Genomic DNA, 16,882 nt, shown 5'->3' with positions numbered 1-16,882 from the left:
CATGGGTGGATAACGCTTTTATCCAGACTAGTAATATGACAGGCAATACCTCCTGAGAATGAAGACTTGACCAGAATCACCCAAGTAGTCACAAGACTATGGGGCTAACATGACCTCAAAAGATCTATAAAGACCATCATAGCATAGAAATGAAGATTAACTTGGGAGAAACTGGTAAAAAGCATTTAAGCATGTAGATGCTGAGTTAAGAAATGTGATATATAAAAAAAAAGGGGGGGGGCAGCTAGATGGCACAGTGGATAAAGCACTGGCCCTGGATTCAGGAGTACCTGAGTTCAAATCTGGCCTCAGACACTTAATACTTACTAGCTGTGTGACCCTGGGCAAGTCACTTAACCCCAATTGCCTCACTAAAAAAATAAAAAAAGAAAGAAATGTGATATATGACAAATACTTGACTCCAATCACCTAGCGGACATTTATCCATTTGTGGTACCAGGAGACTAAGTAGGACTATTGCCCTGTAGGTACTGACTCAGCTGAAGGAGCTCATGGAGACTCTGGGGAAAATCAGACCCAGAGACAAATCCATCCCTACCTGGAAAAATAAGCAGACAAGGGATGGAAAGGTGAGTCATCCTGCTATGTGAACATCACCATCAGAAGGAAACCAGAGAGGCAAAGACTGCCATATATATATAGGTCCCATGTAACCAGGGAGAGAATGTAACTTTGATGTTATGGATATGGAAGATTATACTACCAATTTTGGGAAAAGGATATGGGGCTAGGGAAGGAACTCACTCCAGGCCCTGCAAACAATATTCCTTTTTTTGTGTGAATTTGTCAAATCTTTGTTGAGTAGGTAGAGAAGGGAGGCAGGGTCCAGGTTAGTCCATCTTGTTACTAAGCTCCTTCCTCTCTCATCCTCTTGACCTGGATGGGGATGTGAGTTCCCATCCTTTTTTTTTTTTTAATGAACTTAAGAGCTCTCTTATCCTTGGAAACCTTTAACAATTCCATGGTCCTCCTCTCATTAAGTTCTTGGTCAATCATACATGGCAGTGGCATTGTCTCAGATTTGAAATGTTCTTTGTGACTCTGGGGTCATTCTTGAGGCCTATAGCCATGGAAGCCCTAACTATCACACTCCTGTAGTCCCAATGGCAGCCACAGAAGAAGTGATGAGAACTTGTCATCATGCTTTTGGCCTCAGATGACTGAGAAACAGAAAGTATCCGTGCCTGTGATATATTGGACTAACTTCTGAAGTATATCTAGAGAATTTTGATTTTGGAGATTCTGTGGGACCAGAAGAGGGGAAAGAGTGGTTAAGACAGAAGCTTAGGGGCAGCTAGGTGGCACAGTGGATAGAGTGCTGAGCCTGGAGTCAGAAAGACCTGAGTTCAAATCCACATTTACTACCTGTGTGCCCCTGGGAAAGTTACTTAATCTCTGCCTCAGTTTCCTCAACTGTAACATGGGGATAATTATAGCACTTACCTTTCAAGGTTATTGTGAGGATCAAAGGAGATATTTGTAAAGGGCTTAGCATAGTGCTTGGCACATAGTAGGCACTATATAAATGTTAGCTATTACATTTTCTGACCCTAAAAACTTTTCTAGGATTTGGTGGTTATTGAAAATTTGATTTAAAAAAGAATTGAGGGGGAGCTAGGTGGCACAGTGGATAGAGCACCGGCCCTGGAGTCAGGAGGACCTGAGTTCAAATCTGACCTCAGACACTTAACACTTACTAGCTGCATGACCCTAGGAAAGTCACTTAACCCCAATTGCCTCACAAAAAAAAAAAAAAAGAATTGAAGGAGCTCACTAGAGAATATATGATTGAAGAGGCCCAGAAATGGAAATACAAGAAATACAAAACCATCTTAAATCCAACAAAACCTTTCAGAGACAAATGGACATATGGAAAAAAGCTTTCAAAGACTCAATTAACCATCTAACCGAGGCACCAGTGTTGACCTGTGCTGAAGCAAACCTTCTGCCCTGTCTACAGATGCCAGTTTGGAGAGATTGGCAACAGCCCTATACCAAGAGGATGCATTTGCCAGCAAAGGCCCATTAAGCTATTCACAAACTGGAATTCCTTCACATTGAAATGGGCAGGGGCAGTCACTGAGAAATTCCAAGACAATGAATGGAGTGAAGTTATAAGTTTGGACTGACAATAACCCACTGATAGGTTCTGACCAGCACCAAATTGGCTACTGTTTGTCCAAGATGGCAGCTTCAGTGCCTACTCTCTGGACTTCCTCTATTATGCCATGGAAGCCTCCTCACCTTGGAAGGTCACTCCACTGCAGTCCCTTCCTCTGACTGGTTGGTTCCTCCCAGAACCTCCATTTTAAGGAAAGGGCCCAGGTTCTTTCTTCCAGGTTGGGTTCTTGCCATCTTCTTTCTTCTGTCTATATTTGTATTCTCAGTACTTAGCACAGTATCTATTTAATAAATACTTACTGACCTGACTTGACTCTGGCTATGAGTTCAGCATCCACTACCAGCAAGGGAAGAATAACGTGGATGCAGGTGTCCTATTCAGGAGGTCATATGACACTGAGACTATGGTAATATCTGAAGAACGAGGGAAACTTTGTGTAACACCAAAGGAGCTGGAATGCAAACAGATGGTAGTTTGCAGCTGGAAGTTGGGAACTTCCACCAGACGGCATGGCAGCAGCATATGTGAACCTCGCTTCATTGAGTTAACCCTAGCTACTTTAGTCGTCTTTGGATGACTGGAAAAGGGAGCAGATGGCTGATAGACTGTAACATCCTGTGACAATAATTAGCTCATTTGAAGCCTGGGGGCAATCTAAGGTCCACTAGGTTTCTTTCTTGTTAGCTCTAGGGAGTTTACTTTAGGTAAAAACTTCTGAGTTCAGTCACTCTAAGCCCCCTTTGGGAAGAATTCTTCACACTTAGGCAGAAGTTGCATTCTCTGGCTAACCTTCCATTTGTATCCATCACTAGTTAACCCTCAGCCTCTTTGTGGCTGAGACACAATTCAGTTTCCTGGAAACATTTGGATAACAAAACATCAGGTAATAGCAGAGTGTCTGTGGATAGACATGTAGTAGGAGGGGAAGTTGGGGAAAGAGCTGACCTTTTTCTTGGGGCTTCTTCCCTTCAGTCTGGATCCTCCTGTCCACATTACCCATAGAGCCAAGAATTCTCCTTGTTATTTCCCTTCTCTGCCATAGCCCAGTTCTCCCTTTGTTCCATGGTTGCTCCACCCTCTGGAATTCAGAGGCTCAGAATCTCTTCTTTCCTGATGCTGAGAAAGTTTCTCCCTTTTAAACAAAGTGTCTCTCATACAATGGCTTTGATTGCTTCAAGAAGGTGTACAGGCCCTGTTCACACTCAGTTCTGACCTAGTCAAAGCACCAGAGCCAAACGGAGTAGTTTTCATTATATACCCCACTCTTAAAAAAAAAAAGGAATTGGGGGCAGGGCAAACTGTGAGGATAAACTGGGTTTGGTTTGGTTTGGGATTTGGGTTTTTGTTTGTTTTTGTATTGGACCTGTCATTTCATTGGTGTACAGAACTCCCTCTATCAGTGCAGACCATCTGCAACCTAAAGCCTTAGAGAGTTGCCTGGAGTCTTGAAAGGTCAAATAACTTGCCCAGGGTCACAATCTGATGTGTGTCAGTGTCAGGACTTAAATCCAGGTCTTCCATACTTCCAGACTAACTCTCTATCCATTGCTTTATATATTTATTTATTCGTTTATTCATTTACTTATTTATTTATATATTTATTTACTTACTTATTTATACATTGCTTTATTCAAGAGTGAAGTGGCAGTGGGATGGATTATTCTGTTTTTTTGAGTGATGTATATAACCCTAATAATATCTTTTGATAGTTTTCCCCCTCTCCATCCCCCAGGAGGAAGAAGGGGTTATTGAGTGACAAGTTAGAATGGGAACAGAGAAGCCAGTGCCTACCTCATTAGCTAATAGCAAAACTAGAACCATAAATGATCAGACAAACTGGGTTCAGGGCACCTTGGAGGTGGGAGCTATTGAATCCCAAATTGGTGAAGGGTGTTATAGGATAGAAATACCATTTCCATTTTAGGGGGCAGCTAGGTGGTGCAGTGGATAAAGCAGTGACCCTGGATTCAGGAGGACTTGAGTTTAAATCTGGCCTCAGACACTTGAAACTTACTAGCTGTGTGACCCTGGGCAAGTCACTTAACCCTCATTGTCCCTAAAAAAAACAAACAAAAAAACATTTAGAGGCCATTAAGGAGCAAAACAAGGGCTCTAGGATTCTAGCATGGACCTCTAAGGAGTCCTGGGGAGCTTTAGCTAAAATTTGGATTAGCAGATTTGCAAAATTAAGTACCATCTAGTCCAAGCTGGTTAAAAATCTTTGACCTGTACTTTGGACTCTCTGGAATGTTATTCTTGGTATGTTGGTAGTCTATTCTTGTCCTTTCTGAATAAACCCTGGGAAACACAATGACCTGAAATATGTTGGTGGCAGGAGTATTATAACCCCAGAATACAAACCACTAAGGTAATGACTTCCTATTCGACAAGATGTGCTGGGAAAACAGAAGATTTCAACAGAAATAGGTTTAAATCAATATCTTACACCACAGGGGTCAAAGACAAAGCACATAACACTCCCGAGTACAGCCAAACCAGATTAAAATGTCATATTTAAAAGAATAACAAATATACATTAAGACATAGATAATATTAACATGTGGCTTTCCAAGTCAATCTTTAGTCTGCAGGGATCCTTCTATACAGTTTAATGGCCCCCATTTCTATTTGAGTTTGACCCTACTGCTTTGTTCACACTACTACATGCTCCAAATGAATATTCTACTTAATTGTAAAAGGCAACATAAAAATATACAGGAGAATAGAAGGAGACATCTTCTTCATCTATGGCCAGAGGGAGAATTCTTAACCAAACGGAGAGCTATGATTTTTTTTTTTTGGTCCAGAATGGTGATTTCATTTGTTTTAAGGAGCTTTCAATGAGGACACTCCCTCTATTCATGTAGATCACTTGCAACTGTTCTGTAACAGTCTTAGAGAGTCATTTTGGAGACCAGGAGGTCAAGTGGGGGCAGCTAGGTGGCGCTGCAGTGGATAGAGCACTGGCCCTGGATTCAGGAGGACCTGAGTTCAAATCCGGTCTCAGACAACTTGACACTTACTAGCTGTGTGACCCTGGGCAAGTCACTTAACCCTCATTGCCCCACAAAATAAATAAATAAATGGCTTTTTTAAAAGAGGTCAAGTGACTTAAAAGAGGTCACAGGGTCAGTATGTGCCAGAGATAGGACTCAAGCCCACATCTCCCTGACTCTATGGTTGGCCCTTTAACTACTGTTACTTTGATTCTTGGGGGTAACAAAAAAAAAAAAAGGAGCATAATTTTCATCATTTTAAATTTAAAAGCTTCTACTTAAACAAAATCAATGCAGATAAAACAAGAAGGGAGATTTTTTTATTGGAGGAAAAACATTTACTGCGAATATATCTGCCAGAAGGAATTGATACAACCACCTAAGAGCAAGAGTCATTCCCCTAATACACTAAAGAATATAAACAATCAGATTTTGAAAGAATTTTGAGCTATGAATAGCTACAGGAAAAAAAACCCGGGGCAGCTAGGTGGCGCTGCAGTGGATAGAGAACCGGCCCTTGATTCAGGAGGACCTAAGTTCAAATCCGGCCTCAGACACTTGATACTTACTAGCTGTGTGACCCTGGGCAAGTCACTTAACCCCAATTGCCTCACCAAAAAACAAAAAAATCCTCCTAATCACTACAATAATAAGGAGAATGAACATTAAATCAATTCTGAACTTCCACTTAGACCCATTAGATTGACATAAATAACAAAATATAATAAATATAAAAAATATAAATATAAATAAATAAAAATATAAAAATAAAAAATATAATAAATCCTAGGAAATACATTGGCCTCAGAATATGCTGATGGCAAGGGCAAGAGAAGAGGGAGGGAGTAATAGATTTGGGCACCAAGAGGAAGGAGAAAAGGTCATTAGGGAGCAGTTGATAAAGATTTTGGAACCAGAGAACTAAAGCAAACTCAGAGACCCAAAAGGTCAAAGTGCTATAAGTCAAAAGTTAGAGATCAGTGAAGTTTAGAAGACTGTAAAAGAGGAAAACTTTGGCCAAGGATCCCATCCTTACCTCAGTTCCAAGAAGGCCTTAGACTTCTGGGAAGTTGACTCCACTAGAAAGGCCTAGGGACAAATCTTTTTGGGCACCATCACTTCATTTCATTAACCTTTCAGGCTGCCTCCCTCTCCAACTGCCTTAAAAACCCTGGCTGGCCCCTCTCCAGCTGCACTAAATTCTAGATGACATTGGAGAAAAAGGCCTTCTCCCAAGGCTCACTCACCTTCCAACTAATGACCATGTTGTTGGTCTCATTCCCTTCGCCCTTGACATCTGTAGGGTTCTTCTCTGGTACTGAAACATAAAATATGAACTCGTTAATGTCCCCATCCTTCCCCTTGCCCTCATGGAGGAAAGAAAGAGGGAGTGGGGGGAAAGGAAAAGAGGACAGGCCCCCCCCCTTCTAACCTCTAAGGAACTAGACTAGGAGTCAGAAGACCTGGCCAGGACTCAGGCCCAGCTCTGCCACTTACTAAGTGGGTGGCTTTGAACAAGTCCTTTCCCCTTTCAAGACCTGTTACCCCACCTGTAAAATGAAGGAGTTCACTGGATGGTCTCTACGGGCCCTCCCAGCTCTGCCATGTCTTTGTCTGTGGGCACCTCCCTGCCATTGCACCCCAATTCACCTGATTTGGGAGTGACAAAGGGCTCTGAGTCGGGACTTGGCTCGCTGGCACCATACTTGTTGTTGGCTATGACACGGAAGTTGTAGTGGATAAAGGGAGACAGCTTGAGCCTGGTTGAGGTCTCGTTCCCAGGCACTGTAGCCAGTGGGTACCAGGTTCCAGGCTCCATGGTCCGGTCCTCAAATTCAATGTTGTACTCTGCCAGGGAGCAAAATAACAGCTGATCATTGAATGCTTCCAGCCCTAGCTTCGACTGCACTGGGAGGAGGACGGCCTGGGCCCTCTACTGACTCCGAGCTCCCAGGATGCCTCATCCACATAGAACACTCAGACAACAAGACAATACTGTGTGACTGAGGCTGAAACTAGGGCACAGACTTTAAGGGTTTAGGGGCTCAGAGGAGGAAGGAAAGGTACTTGGAGGTAAGTAGCCCTTGAGCTGGGCCTTGTAAGGTAGGTAGACTCTGGAAAGGTAGAAAGAAAGGAGGTGGGGCAGCTAGGTGGCTGGCGCTGCAGTGGATAAAGCACCAGCCCTGGATTCAGGAGGACCTGAGTTCAAATCCAGCCTCAGACACTTTGACACTCACTAGCTGTGTGATCCCAGGCAAGTAAGTTAACCCTCATTGCCCCACAAAAAAAAAAAAAAAAGAAAGAAAGGAAGGAAGGAAGGAAGGAAGGAAGGAAGGAAGGAAGGAAGGAAGGAAGGAAGGAAGGGAGGAAGGAAGGAAGGGAGGAAGGGAGGAAGAAAGAAAGAAGAAAGGAAGAAAGAAAGAAAGAAAGAAAGAAAGAAAGAAAGAAAGAAAGAAAGAAAGAAAGAAAGAAAGAAAGAAAGAAAGAAAGAAAGAAAGAAAGAAAGAAAGAAAGTGAGGCTCAGAGATCTAAAGTGACTTGCCCAAAGTCACACTCACACAGCTTAAGACAAAGCTAAAGATGTTGCAAAATTACAAAGATTCAGCAGGATTCAAGAGAAGAGATATAAGAGAGGAGGTGGGAGGTTCGTAGGTTCTGGATATTGCACGGTTTTTTTTTTCAGATTTTTCCCAATGTATTAATCAAGTGTGCTGATTTCTTTCCTCATTTTTTTTTCCTTAAAAAAAATTTCATTTGTTATATGAACTGGCTCTTTGGGGGTAGGGAGAAAGGGGTACTGGGGAAAATTTCAAAGATGTAAAAATAAAAGATATATACACATATACTTATGTGTGTACATATGTGCACATATATATATATACATATGTACACATATACATATACACATAGATACATATAGATGATGGGAAGGGAGAGGGAGAGGGAGAGAGATATCAAAAGGATAAGACTGAAGTGGGAGGCTGGGGCCAGGTTGTGGAGGCCTAACAGAATCACCACCACAGACTGTGGGTCTTCAGGTGCTGGGATGGAAAGGGTATCATTGGCGTTGGGGAATGCCAAAGCTCTGGTGTTTGGATTTTATCCTAAGGACAGCAGAGAGCCATTGAAGCTCAGTGAGAAAAGGGATAAGATGATTTGGGGGGATGACTTGAGGAGGTAAAAGACTGGAGGCAGGGAACTCAGTAAGGAGGTGATTACAGAAATCCAGGAGAGAAGTGATAAGGGCTTGAATCAAGTTTGGGAGCCATGGGAATAGAGAAGGGACAAAATCAAGAAATGTAGAAGATGGAAATGAGAAGAGGGTAATAAAACTTTTCTCTCTCTCATCTCTCCTCCAGTTCTGCCCTCTGACCCATCCAGGCCCCAACCAAGAAGGAATAATACTTGTGCCAAGATATCTGTGCCCACTCTTGACTGCTTGGGCCACTCAAGGCTGTCTCTGGCTGACAATATCCAGCCATGGTGGAATTGGGTCCCACCATTCCCTCCACTGTCCCCCTTGGCCCCTCTCTCCTTTATTACTCTGTTCTCTATTGAAACCCTATAGCCTTTGATTTGCATTATGACACGCGGGTGTCTTTCCATCACAGCCTGGCTTTTCTTGTTCTGCATGTTACCTGTGGGTGAGACCAGTCTGGGTGTTCCCTAGGGGACAGGCCTGAGCCCCTCGGGGGTCTGTGAAATCCTTAGTGTATGAAGCAAGGAGGGCAGGATGGGCTGGGGTCAATGTAGCAAGCTAGATGGCTGAGCTTACTCTCAATGGGTGAGTTATGTTCCTCCGCTGGGCTCCAGGAAAGCTGCACTTGAAAATCCTTCTGTTTATAGAGTTCCAGCTGACCCACAGGCCCAGGGCTCCCTACAAATGAAAAGATGGGCATGTGAGTGCAGGGGGTAGGCAGGATGCCCTCAGTGCCCCATCACACACCCCCTGCCATCCCTCAGCACCATCCATCTGCATGGACAGTGCCCCTCTGCAGTGGCCCCCAGCTCTGCCTTCTGATTTTTGGACTTACCCACCACCAGCAGTGTAGCCTTTTTCTCTACTGAGTCCAAGAGAGTCTTGGCCACGCAACTGTAGTTACCCTGGTCAGCATAGTCCAAGTTTTTAATGATCAGCTCCTCTTCATTTAGAATATACCTGGTACAAGAGAGGACACAGATTGACCGCTGCCCAGTGGTGTCCCCTTCACTGTCTGATGAAGAAGCCACAATCCCTCCTCCTCTCCAGCAGGGTGCCCTTCCCTTCCTTGCTGTCTTTGCTGCCAGCTGGGGAGAGGGAGGGACACCCCAAGGGCAGGGACCTCCCATGTATTCCATCCCTCCCTGCCCGCCCCAGGGCCTGCAGCAGGTCCTGAAACTGCAAAGTGAGCCCAGACCCCAGGAACTTCCTCAACTCACTTGTCATCTTCAGAGATGTCCTTCATATCTTGGTCATTCCGGTACCAGTTGATTTGGAGTGCCAGGGAGGGGTCAGAGGCCACGTGGCATGGAAACCTCACATTTGAGCCTTTCTTCACAATCTGACTTTGAGGACCCTTCTTGATCTGGGTAGCCTCTGGGAGAGGGAGGGACAACAGGAGTCACCCTGGGCCCATCTGGACAGCCCTGCCCCCTCTCCTTGCTAGAGATGGGGACAAAGAAAGACTCAGGCCTTATCTGGAAGGTATTAGGGCCCAGAGGCTTGGAGGCGGGTGGGAGAGGAGTGCTGACCTTTGACCTGAAGATGAGCCTGGATAGAAACCCTGTTCTGATCATTGTCGGCCTGACAAAAATAGGACCCTGTGTCATTAGTCTGAAGGTCTCGGATGGCCAGAGTCCCATTGGCATAGGGGACAAAGCGTTCATCCTGGAGGACAGTGGTCTGATCCCGTTTTAGCCTGAGGGTGGAAAGAGAGGGGGCCGGGTGAGACAGAGGCACAAGGATCTCCTGGCTGAACCTGGAGAGCATTCAGCACCATTGCAGTGGACACCTCCTTTGTCCTAGCTCTTCAGGGGCATATTTTGTGTTAAGCCTTACTGGAGGTCCCTCGCTAGATAACAACTTAACTTCTCACAGTTAGGTAGATGTGGCCTTAATCCATCTGAGGGACTCTGATGGCTCATTCATAATTTGGCATCCTACCACTGACTGGCTATAGGACCTTGGGCCAGTCACTCTGGGCCTCAGCCTTTTCATCATTAGGGGTCAGACACCCCCTCCTTCTCTTGCTGGAACTGCTGGGTGTTGTTTTTTTCCTCAAAGGGGTACTTGTGGGGCAGCTAGGTGGTGCACTGGCCCTGGATTCAGGAGGACCTGAGTTCAAATCCGGCCTCAGACACTTGACACTTACTAGCTGTGTGACCCTGGGCAAGTCACTTAACCCCCACTGCCCCGCAAAAAAAAAAAAAAAAGGGTACTTGTACTATATCTCTAACCTTTCCATTTGAACACCTTCCTATGGCCCCACAAGCCCTCCCCTTTTGAGTGTCCCAAAAGGAAGAGTAAGGACTCTCACCACTGGATGTTGGGCATGGGCACCCCAAAGGCATTACACAGCAGGTAGGCAGTGCTACCCTGAACTTCCTGATAAGTCTTATTGTCTGAAGTCAGGATCTTGGTGGGCAGCTCTGGGGATGGGGAAAGACACAGGAGACAGAGACAAGTCAGGGGTCCTGGAGACACTTTGGGGGCTGAAGGAGGGAGATCATGGAATGGAGAGGACAGAGGGGACCCTGGGATCTAACACATGTGTCACAGCTTTTCTGGGTTATAGTTTCCTCATCTATGAAATAAGGAGGGATGAGACTCAGTGATTCCTAAGGTCGCTTCCAGCCCTTGGCCTCACATTAAAGACCCTTCATGGGGACAACTAGGTGGCACAGTGAATAGAGCACTGGCCCTGGAGTCAGGAGGACCTGAGTTCAAATCCAGCCTCAGACACTTGACAGTTACTAGCTATGTGACCCTGGGCAAGTCACTTAACCCCAACTGCCTCACACACACACACACACACACAAAAAGACCCTTCATAGTCTGGCCTATTCTCTGCCCCTCAGTCTAATCCTCCCCCAGGCACATTTGTTCATGTGGCATTCTGAACACACACACACACACACACGTCTTTCTCCTCCTTTCCAACTCTTCTTCTTTCAGGTCCTAGCCCCTCTCACAATGTTGCCTGTGGCTGAATGAAACCAGAGACAAGCTCCCTATTCTGTTTCCTCTTCCTACCTCCTCTCCCCCCATCATCACCTAGTCCAGAAGTAGAATAGTGGAGTCATGTCCATTGTCTGGTTCATTTGTTGAATTCCAAGGATGGAGAAGATGGGGGAAGGGCTGGAATTGAGGACCAAGCAGCTAGAGGAATTATCACATCATTGGGGGAGGGGCGGGGGCAGACAGTGATGGGGCACAAAATTTAGGGATAGGGTAGGGTAGGGTGGTAACAGGAATGGTGAGAAGGGTGCAGGGCTGGTTGGCCCAGAAAAGACACTCACGGACAACAAAGATGTACGCATTGGCAAGCAGGAGTCCATGCTTGTTTCTGGCCTCGCACTGAGTCACCATGGTGTCATTGGGCTGCACATTGCTCAGGATCAGTGCCCCACCTTGGACCCTGAGCTTGTCATCCCTGGTCAGATCTAGAGGCAGAGTGGGGCACATTTTGCCAAGAAGACATCAGGGCCTCTCACCTCCACCCCACCATTCCCATCCCACTCACCATGCCCTTCCCACCACCCCAGCCTCAGAAGCCCTGCTCACTTTCCAGGGAGACCCCATTGATCCTCCAAGTGACCATGGGGCGGGGCCTGCCTTGGACTTGGCAGTTGAGTCGGGCAGTCTCCCCTGGTGCCAACACCAGGCTTTCAGGCTCCTGCAGCCAGTACGGGGCAGCTGGTAGGAAAGCAAGAATAGGTTCTGAGTGAGTTGGCACAGTATGTTACCACGCTCCGGGCTCCTGCTCCCCGACATGTACACTAGCACAAAGCACACCTGGGCAGAAGTGGAATCATTGACCCTGCTCTTAGCTACCCACCCAGGATGCCACTCACTCTGAGGAGTGCCAGCAGAAAGGGCTGAGGTCAATCTGACAATCTGAGTGGAAATAGACCAAGTTGTGCCTGTGTTGGGTAGGGCTTAGATCAAATAGACAGGAGCGGGCCATGGACTAAGGACAACAAACATAAGATACTAGCTGGGGTGTGAGGGGAAGGGCGGGGGGTGCTATACCCTCAACGGTGACATAGTAGACATGTTGTGCGATCCCCAGGGTGTTCTCAGCCCAACAGCGGTACTCCCCATCGTCCTCCTCCTCCACCCTCACCAGACGCAGTGTCTTATTGAAGTTCTGATAGGTCACTCGGCCTGCCTGCATCTGGTTGCTTGGGTATGACCACTTTATAGTGGGCGTGGGGCTGCCCAGGTAAAGAGGAAGGGTTGGTCGTGAGTCGCTCTTCCACCCCCCACTCCTCCCCCACAGCTGGCATCAATTTCCCTTTCAGACCCTAAAGCGATACCCCTCTCCCCCAACCCCATTTCTGGAGTTCTCTTCCATCTTCCCATCTCTAGTCCAGTCTGGTACAGGACTGAGAGGCTCCAGGGAATGGGGGGTGGGGGGGCAAATCAAAGATCCAACCAGTGCCTAGTAGTGAGAGGCTGGCACCCTTGCCAAGGGTGCTCCATGAAGTGCCCAACCCTTCCCCCAGGTACCCCATAACTCACAAGCCCTCAGCGATACACTCTAAGACCAGGGGCTGGCCCCGTAAAGCCACAAGACGGCTGGTAAAACCTTCAGGTAGAAGCAGGCGTGGCCGTCGGTAAATCATGTTATTAGCTGGAGGGGGCAAGGGAGAGTATGTGGTCAGTTTTCTATCTAGTGGTGGCCTTCCCCCAAGCCCAAAGCCTGCTTGGCCTGCCAGACCTAGGAAATAGGGATTCTCAGAGAGGGACAAGTGAATACAGTTCGATCACCCAAAGTTCCCTGTCTACCCCACCTTGTGCCAATCAGTGTCAGGGAAACAGGAGGAGAAGAAGCCCCCATACACTACCTGGGGTCCTTGGACTCTGCCTCTAATCTCAGGCTTCCTGGGCCCTGGTTCAGGAGGCCCAAGTTCTTGCCTTGTTTTGCTTTTCGTTTTTTTCAGGGCAATGAGGGTTAAGTGACTTGCCCAGGGTCACACAGCTAGTGCCAAGTGTCTCAGGCTGGATTTCAACTCAGGTCTTCCTGAATCCAGGGCCAGTGCTCTCTCCATTGTGCCACCTAGCTGCACCGCCCCCCCCCCCCGACTCCCTCATTTTACAGAGGAAAAATCTGAAGTCCAAGGAAGTGAGTGAAGTGACTTGCCCAGGGGCACAAAGCCAAGAAGTGTCAGGAGAATTGAAACTGAGGTTTTCCTTCCTCCAAATCTACTCGAGACTGTGTAAGCTTCAGTTGGCAGCAATAGCCAATATTCCCAGGCCAAAGTCATCTGTTTATCCATTCATTCAACAAAGCACTTACTGGATACCTGCTTTCTACTCAGTTCTACTAGGTGCTGAGGGGGATTTTTCAAAAACAGGATAAGGCCTAGGTGTCCAGTCTTGGGAGAAGATAGATCTCACCCACGGGAAACAGAACAAGCTTCTGCCAAACAGTATGGTACTGGGAAGCCTGCTATGCCATAAGGCCCCAGATGACTCAAAGGTGGGAAAGAGCTCTGGATGCTGGAGAAGGCAAAGAAGGCTTCCTGGAGGAGCCAAGGGCTGGGCTCGGGCCTGAAGAATGGGTGAGATCTGGAATAGGTAGAGAGGAGTGAGAAACACATTGTGGAGGGGGCGAAGGCGGAAGGATGGGGGGCAGAATGGTCTGAGACGAAGAATCCCAAGATGTCTGGGATTCGAGGGAGATGATGAAGAGGGCTAGCTAGAACAAAAGATGCAGGAACTGTTGGAACGAGGCTGGAAAGGCAGGCTTGGGAGGGCATTGAATGCCAGAAGGAGGCATTATCTCTTAATTTTGTGGGCAACAAGGAGAGATCACAGAATCACCAAGTCACAGAACCTCAGAATCAGAAAGGGACCTAAGTCCTGTACCTCAATAAGAATATCTTCGACAACAGGCTCTGGTGAAGGGGCCAAGCCCAACCTCCCAAGGAAGCCTTTGGCACTTTGAGTGCCTCACTGGAAGGAACTTTTATGGCCCAGCCACTCAATCTCCTCTTCTCCAATTGAAACATCCAAAGCTCCTCCAGCTGATCTTTTTTTGTTTGTTTGTTTGTTTTTTGGGGTTTTTTTGCAGGGCAATGAGGGTTAAGTGACTTGCCCAAGGTCACACAGCTAGTTAGTGTCAAGTGTGTGAGGCCGGATTTGAACTCAGGTCCTCCTGAATCCAGGGCCAGTGATTTATCCAGCTGATCTTCATACAAATGGTCTCAATGTAGCCCTTTCCAGCTTATGAAGGTCTTTCCTAAAATGTCACTCCCATGAAGACATGAGTTCAAATCCATCCTGATGCTTACTTACTACCTAGATAACTTTGGGCAAGTCAGTTCCCCTCCCTGGGCCTCAGTTTCCTTATCTGTTAAATGAGGGAGTTGAATTAGATGTCTTCTGACGGCCCTTCCAGCTCTAGATTTAGAAGTCTCTGATTCTAATTAAAAGGTAGGAAGTAAGAGAAGGAGGGTCCAAGGAAGTCAAATCTGTGGGAACCTGGAGGCAGGGGAGATACTAACGATTCATTGCCCTCATGGTTGGGGTGGAGTGGGGCTCAGCAACTCCCTGCCCCTCCAACACACACACACACACACACACACACACACACACACACACACACACACACACACACGCTCTTTTGGACACATACTGGGTTTGACCCTGAGGTCAATGGGCTCCTTCTGCATGATGGTTCGGGCCCCCAGGAAGTGGGCATGGCAGATGTAGTCCGAGTGGCTGTCGTTGGTGAGCACGTTGGCAAAGTAAAGGTTTCCATTTTGGCCCATGGTCACTCGCTCATCCTGTGCGATGTGAAAGATCCCTGGGCAGGGAAGAGTGAGAGCAGGAATGAATCACTCCTTAGGAATGTCTCCCCAGACAACCCATGGCCATTCTGCCAACAAACTGCCTGACTCCATGGAAAGGTCACATGGAACCACTTCCAGCCCCTTCACTCCACTCTATCATCTCGTCCATCCCCCTGCCTCCGAGCAGGAGAAAGGCCACCCTGCCCTCCAAGAGGAAGCACCCACTCACTGCTGTTCATCCAGTAGATGCGGGGCTGCACAACGCTGGCTGGAGGGTTGCAGGGCAGGACCACCGACTGACCTTCCTCCACCTCAAAGGGCTGCACCTTCTCCTTGGGCCACTTGGGGGCGCCTGGGAGGAGGCAGAGAGAAAAAGCACAGTTGGAGAGGGGTGGGATAGGGACGACTGGGGGTGGGGGGGGGCAGTGGGAGATGCCCAGCAAAGACAGAGTGCACTGGGTATTTCTGTGGGGCAGAACTAAGCAGAAGGACTAGCCAGGGCCCTGTGATGGGAGAAGCCCCTTGGAGGGCCCCTTGGGTTCCGCCAGTCCCCAGGGCAGTCCTGCTTCCTGGAGCTGTGAGGGAGCGGGCATTGCCCAGCTCCAGCCGGCACCAATCTCTGGGCCGCCACCCTCTCCCCACTGCCAAGCCTCATTCCCCTTTTCTTTCCAGCTACAAGTTTGTGGGTGGGGGCTTTAGACACTGGCAGTCCAAGAGGAGACCTGTGGGAAATGGCAAGACTCCTTTACATCAGCCTGACACAGAAACCATGGCAACCGTTGCCATGGCAACGTGAGGGGGCCAGGGCTCAAGGGAAGTAAGTAGCTGAGGGAGGATGGAGAAAGAAAGGAGAAGCCCAGGAGAGGAGAGCTGGGGGGGGGGGGAAGGGGAGGGGGGGGTGATAGGGGGGAGGGGGCTAGAGAGGGAAGGAGTGGGGTGGGGTCAGGGGAGGGGGAAAATGAGGGAAAATGACAGAGCTGGAGAGTCGATAAGAAACAAAGGGGCCTGAAGGGAAGAAAACAAAGGCTGGAGGAGGAGTGACCAAGCCAGGGCTAGAGGCTTGTTATGGATTCAGGCCTAGACCCCCCACTGCCCATGCCTGAAGTCTCAGAGAAAAGCATCTGTTGCAGGCCCCAGGGCTCCCTCCCCTCCCCCAAGCTTTTCAGAGCCCTCACTCACCCTCAGCCACAAGCTGGATCTCGTGGGACATAGCTGTGCCCAGTCTGTTGCTGGCGAAGCATCGGTAGGTGCCCTGGTATCTCTGGGCAAAGTTGCTGTTGTTGCCAGTGATGGTGAAGGAGCCAGAGTTCATATGTGTGATCACACCGGGCTCCTTCTCAGGAGAGAAGTGGATGTTTTCCTTAGTCCAGCGGAACCTATACCCATGAGAATGGGAGAAGCATGAGACAAGACTGAAAGGTGCTGAGAGGGTAGGGGTGGCATAGAGGGATTTGAAGGGGAAGGGAGAGGTGGATGGGGGGAAGGGCTCATGGGGCAAGATCAGGGAAGGCAAGCCAGAGGACTTGGGGTCAGAGAGACCCAAGAGAAATGTGGTCATGGATCAGGGAGGGGACCTGGGAAGTCTGAGGTCAGAGAGGTCCAGGGTTCAAATTGGGTCTGGAGTTACTCACTGGACTTCAGGTTTGCCACTGGCCTCACATTTGAGGCTGATCTCATCAGTAGGGAAGACAACCAGCCTTTCCGGGGACTGCTCTGTGATGTTAGGGGGCTGCATCACTGCCAG

The 16,882-nt window shown here is 47.9% G+C and overlaps 1 protein-coding gene across 11 annotated transcripts in view; it reads right to left on the bottom strand.

The window, feature by feature from the left end:
• L1CAM (L1 cell adhesion molecule) overlaps positions 1-16,882 on the bottom strand; it is a 53,305-nt gene that overhangs the window by 15,279 nt on the left and 21,144 nt on the right. For all 11 annotated transcript variants that reach the window (XM_043974117.1, XM_043974120.1, XM_043974111.1 and 8 more), the window contains 15 exons: positions 16,770-16,875; positions 16,318-16,514; positions 15,368-15,490; positions 14,982-15,152; positions 12,863-12,974; positions 12,371-12,555; positions 11,903-12,034; positions 11,638-11,781; positions 10,656-10,767; positions 9,871-10,037; positions 9,559-9,715; positions 9,174-9,298; positions 8,915-9,016; positions 6,790-6,987; positions 6,387-6,457 (listed from right to left, as the gene is read on the bottom strand). In XM_043974117.1, the coding sequence (XP_043830052.1) occupies positions 6,387-6,457; positions 6,790-6,987; positions 8,915-9,016; positions 9,174-9,298; positions 9,559-9,715; positions 9,871-10,037; positions 10,656-10,767; positions 11,638-11,781; positions 11,903-12,034; positions 12,371-12,555; positions 12,863-12,974; positions 14,982-15,152; positions 15,368-15,490; positions 16,318-16,514; positions 16,770-16,875 (2,102 nt within the window). The remainder of the gene's footprint in view (positions 1-6,386; positions 6,458-6,789; positions 6,988-8,914; positions 9,017-9,173; positions 9,299-9,558; positions 9,716-9,870; positions 10,038-10,655; positions 10,768-11,637; positions 11,782-11,902; positions 12,035-12,370; positions 12,556-12,862; positions 12,975-14,981; positions 15,153-15,367; positions 15,491-16,317; positions 16,515-16,769; positions 16,876-16,882) is intronic.

The sequence above is a fragment of the Dromiciops gliroides genome, chromosome X (genome assembly GCF_019393635.1).
Source record: "Dromiciops gliroides isolate mDroGli1 chromosome X, mDroGli1.pri, whole genome shotgun sequence".
Lineage (NCBI taxonomy): Eukaryota > Metazoa > Chordata > Mammalia > Microbiotheria > Microbiotheriidae > Dromiciops > Dromiciops gliroides.
Note: the sequence above shows the minus strand (reverse complement) of the source record. Positions and strands in the feature narration are given on the sequence as shown.